We start from the raw sequence: 5,053 nt of genomic DNA, 5'->3' as shown, positions 1-5,053 counted from the left end.
AAAATGCAATAAAATCAAGAATCTGTGATTTGTTCATTCTCATTAACTTATTTAATTGACAAAAGTACAAAGAAAAGATTTCCAAAGTTTTCACTGACCAATGTAAATGTATTTTGTAAATATGAAAAAATTTTGATTTTGATGGTTGCAACACACTCCAAAAAAGTTGGAACTGAGGCATGTTTAACACTGTGTCACATCAACCTTCCTTTTAATTACAATGTTTCATTGTTTGGGAATTGAGGATACTAATTGTTAAAGTTTTACAAGCAAAAATTTTGTCCAGTCTTGCTTGATACAAGACTTCAGAAGCTCAGCAGTTTGTGATCATCGTTGTCTGATTCTCCTTTTCATGACTGGTCATACATTTTCATTTACATTTTTGTCTTGATCTAATAACGTTGGTTGTTGCTATTATGAAATGGTGGCAAATTGGAAGATGTCAATGTTCTATAAATTATAATAATAATAATAGCAATAATACAACCCCAATTCCAGAGAAGTTGGGACATTTTGTAAAATGCAATAAAATCAAGAATCTGTGATTTGTTCATTCTTTTTAACTTTTATTTATTTGACAAAAGTACAAAGAAAAGATTTCCAAAGTTTTCACTGACCAATGTAAATGTATTTTGTAAATATGAAAAAATTTTGATTTTGATGGTTGCAACACACTCCAAAAAAGTTGGAACTGAGGCATGTTTAACACTGTGTCACATCAACCTTCCTTTTAATTACAATGTTTCATTGTTTGGGAATTGAGGATACTAATTGTTAAAGTTTTACAAGCAAAAATTTTGTCCAGTCTTGCTTGATACAAGACTTCAGAAGCTCAGCAGTTTGTGATCATCGTTGTCTGATTCTCCTTTTCATGACTGGTCATACATTTTCATTTACATTTTTGTCTTGATCTAATAACCATGGACTTCCCATGAAAGACATCATCTTGATGGCAGTATATATCTCTGAGTCTGTACAATCCCAATATATGCCTCCATGTCAATAGTACCTTCACACATAAACCAGTCACCCATGCTCTTTGCTCTGCTGCCAAACATGATACCTTGACCTATTACCAATTCACCTGCTTACTGTGAACTGTTTCAAAACAGTTTAACGTGGATATTCTATAACCTTTTCACTTTTATTTTGCCTCTGTCCCAACTTTTTTGGAATGTGTTGCAGTCGTCAAAAACAAAATTTGTTCATATTTACTAAATACATTTACGTTGGTCAGTGAAAACTTTGCAAATCTTTTCTTTGTACTTTTGTCAACTAAATAAAAGTTAAAGAGAATTAACAAATTGTAGATTCTTGATTTTATTGCATTTTACAAAACGTCCCAACTTCTCTGGAATTGGGGTTGTACATTTTGTTTATGTTTCTATACATTTTATATGTAAAATCTTGTTTAAAAAAAACAGTGTTATTTTTATGGATAGATATGTGATATTATATATTAATATAGCTAATAATAATAATACATTTGTAAGATAATTTACATTTTCATTTAGGATAATTAAAAATAATAATACTACTAAAATATAATAATAATACCAACAATAATATGTGTTTTGTTTGTTTCATATCTGTAAACATAGCCTTGAGTTGGTTATTGCTATTATGAAATGGCAAACGTGAAATAAAGATGTCAATGTTCAATTACTACTACTACTAATAATAATAATAATATTTTTTAAATACTATACATTTTAGCTATATTTTTTTAATATATATTTATATGTATGTTTTATATAAAAAGGTTTTGTTTAAGGAGCACGTATTATGGAACACTTTTTTGAAGTAAGAGTCTGTTCATTACATAGTGTTGAGTCAGTCATAACAAAGAATTTATGCATGTAATTCCTAAAGATACTAAAATAGCAAAAATAGCCAGTGTAATTCTCCGGGTCAGAGAAAGGGTGTAAAACATTTGTGTAAAACTAAATTTGACAGTTTTTGGTTGAACTTTGGTGGATCTGTGAAGAAAAATTAAATTGCTACAAAAGTCTAGAATATGGCCCCATTAATTTACATTCATTTGAAGAACGGCCAAAAAATCTTTACTATCCAAGCTCTGGCTTGAGTCAGCCATGCATAGCATCAGCTTTATGGAGCTCACAGCCACCAGATGCCCTTAGTCGTCTCTCTGGGGTTCTGTTCTGACATAAATCAAGGCAGATGGTCCATTTCTTTAAACATTACCCCTGCCCTCCATCTCTGTGGTTCTGGGAGTTCAGTGAGCAGAACAGAAGCGAGCGCCGCTGTGGCAGGAGGGCTCCGGGAGGGTCACTCGTTTCAGGCCGGAGATGACAGACTGGCATTGGGGGGGCGAGAGGAGCAACTAGCTGCTCTACTTCATTTCTGACTGACTTATTCTTAATTATATGGTCATAGAGCAAGAAGAACATTTCCACCTTACTGCGCCCACACTCTTACATTTTTTTTTCATGCTACATTGTCTCATTGTCTTTTGAACAGTTTAATTACCCTTATACACTCTCACAAAGAGAAGAGATATTCGGGCTGCTACTTTATCTGGAATCTCATATCTGAAAGATTTTTTTTTTGATTAATGAATGTCATTTCTTTTGTGTTTTTTTCTGCTCTGTCATTCCTGTTATTAAATCATTTTATCTATTCGATTCTCTTTTCAGAACTGCATTCCGCAGTATCATTTAGGACACTGGAAACGACTTGGTGAGTTTATTAATCACCCAAACTCATTCCACTATCCTTCCCCCGAGTCATGTAAATGAGGGACAGTTGTGTGTGCTGTTTCTTATTTTCAGAAAAGATGAGGCAATACATCAGCAACCACAATCTGCCCCTTACACTGGCGGGAGCTTCCTACGATGGTGTCTCTGTCAATGATGTTATATTTAGTGGGCGGACTGCAGCTGAGGGTCGCATTGGGAAAACATGACTTACACAACTTTATTTTGTCTGCTTTTAGGGCTTTGTGATATGCATTTTGTGATTCCTGGGAAGGAATCACTAATATATGAACAACATGCTTTACTTGAACCCAGAATGGAAATCAAGAAGAGTACATCCAATTGTTTGGTGATGCAAAATCTTTAAAAAAATCATTATTAGTATAATTTGATATATCATGTTTTGTTTTCCATTAAAATCTAAATGTCCTTCAAAGAAGATACGTTGACTTCAGAAATAAAACTGAAAGGTAATAAGAGTGAAAATATTTTGTAATTTATTGGCTTGACATTTTCTTAAACATCCCTAAATGTTAATATTTCTCTTTTTTCAGTGAAAAATGAGTCACCAATAATTAACTTTACCAGTATTATCAGTTAATTGCAGCCAAATGATTGTAGAATTAAAAATTAAATGTTTTATTTTATGTTTGTCTGTGGTGAAATTGAACTTTGGATGAGGAATATTGTATATTTTCATCAGTCATTTTCATCAAAGTTTGACATCTTGGGCTGTGAAATTGTCAGTTGCTACTGGTATCTCACCAGAACTCACTCTTGCATTAGGAAAGGTTACTCTGACCTTCATTCACATTACCTCAGCACCTATCAAAAATGGCTAGGGGTAGACTCAGATGTTTGAAATAGTATATTTTCAACCGTTTCCTCCATTTGTCTGAAAGAAGATGCTGGTTTTCAGGTGTTTTGACTAGGCTGAGATGAAGTGCCATTAGATCAGGCTGCACTAAAAAACATTTTGCACTGAAAATTTCACACCATTACACTGAAGTGGTTTCAGTGGCAAATGTACAACTTATATTTTGCATTTGAGCCAAGCAGCAGATTGGTAATGGCTGTGACCGTCTGCATTGTCGTTGACTTTTTTTTTTAAAGTTTACTATTACTCAGAGAACCAGACCTTTAATTGGTGCTTGAGAGCCATTTGTTTCACACACAGATGCTTTGCAAAGCATTTCTCTTAATGTGTCACGCAGCTTCAATTTGTGATGATGTTTTATCACAGAAATGCACTGGTGTGCCTTTTTGCCTTTTACATGCAGTAATTGTGAGACATCAGTGAATGCAATTTTATATTGCATTGTTACATTATGGATCCACTAGCAATGGAGACTGATTGTGCTGTTTTGGGCCTTAGGTGCTTATGGTGAATGTGACTTTTTGTATAGTATGTAACTCAGCAATAATTCCATGAAAGATTTTTTCTGACAACCGCTTAATAAATGATCATGTGTTTTTGTGTGATTGTCTCAGAGCAATGGCTCTTTGAGTATGATAAATAAATGATATGTGTTTGGTTTGTTGTGTGCAATGTGGTTAAATTCTTTAATAACTTCTATCCATTAATGAACAGACAGTAAATTCAACTAGGAGTGCCTGTACAGTTTAAAGCAAAGAAGCCTGCAGCTAAACAGGAGTTAACATTAATAAAACAGAACATAAATGAAATATTTAATGTGCAAATTACACAAGCCCACCCCCTGAAACCATTATCTGACAAATGGCAAATTCACCTTGAAAAATTATTGTTTGCAATGACATGCTTCTGTTGTTTTCACCTCTGGGTCTGTTGACAGCTCAGTTGGAAAGTTATTTGACAGAAGGCACACCGTCAAACACAGACAAAGAAAGCTGCGCCTGCCAGCAACCTTGAAATGTATTGTTCCTCATTGGTTTCGTAATTCGCACATTTTAAGTGATTTCCTGTCCTGTCTGGCTCACACCACTGCAATTTTGAACATCAATACTTGTTGAAGAGAGGTGTGTTATTACTTTTTAGATTGGATTTACGATAAATAGTGCAAAAAATCCCATAGATTTACATTGTAGAACCCAAGCCTTTTGCAGAACCAGAATACCACCTAGCAACTGCATAGCAATGTGCCGAAAACACTCAATTCACTTAAGCAACAACCCAGCAATGAGTTTTGTATGGTCAAACACTATGTTTGAAATGTAAAATCTGATTAATTTATGAATTAAGTTATGGTACACAAACATAATGAGTCCAAACTATTAAATTTGCTTTTTATTTTTTGATACATTTACATTTAATCATTTAGCAGACGCTTTTATCCAAAGCGACTTACAAATGAGAA

The 5,053-nt window shown here is 33.8% G+C and overlaps 1 protein-coding gene across 2 annotated transcripts in view; it reads left to right on the top strand.

Annotated features, from left to right (window-relative positions):
- Positions 1–4,214, top strand: part of LOC107719118 (protoporphyrinogen oxidase) — a 15,219-nt gene extending 11,005 nt beyond the window's left edge. The window contains exons 12-14 of one of the 2 annotated variants that reach the window (XM_016526463.1): positions 2,658–2,700; positions 2,793–2,923; positions 2,978–4,214. In XM_016526463.1, the coding sequence (XP_016381949.1) occupies positions 2,658–2,700; positions 2,793–2,923; positions 2,978–2,980 (177 nt within the window). In that variant the 3' untranslated portion in view covers positions 2,981–4,214. Of the gene's footprint in view, positions 1–2,657; positions 2,701–2,792; positions 2,927–2,977 lie in introns of both variants that reach the window. The other variant, XM_016526462.1, reaches the window with a different exon arrangement.
- The last annotated feature ends 839 nt before the right edge of the window (positions 4,215–5,053 follow it).

This window comes from Sinocyclocheilus rhinocerous, unplaced genomic scaffold (genome assembly GCF_001515625.1).
Source record: "Sinocyclocheilus rhinocerous isolate Xijiao unplaced genomic scaffold, SAMN03320098_v1.1 scaffold1084, whole genome shotgun sequence".
Taxonomy (NCBI): Eukaryota; Metazoa; Chordata; class Actinopteri; order Cypriniformes; family Cyprinidae; genus Sinocyclocheilus; species Sinocyclocheilus rhinocerous.
This window is presented reverse-complemented; position numbering and strand designations above follow the sequence as displayed.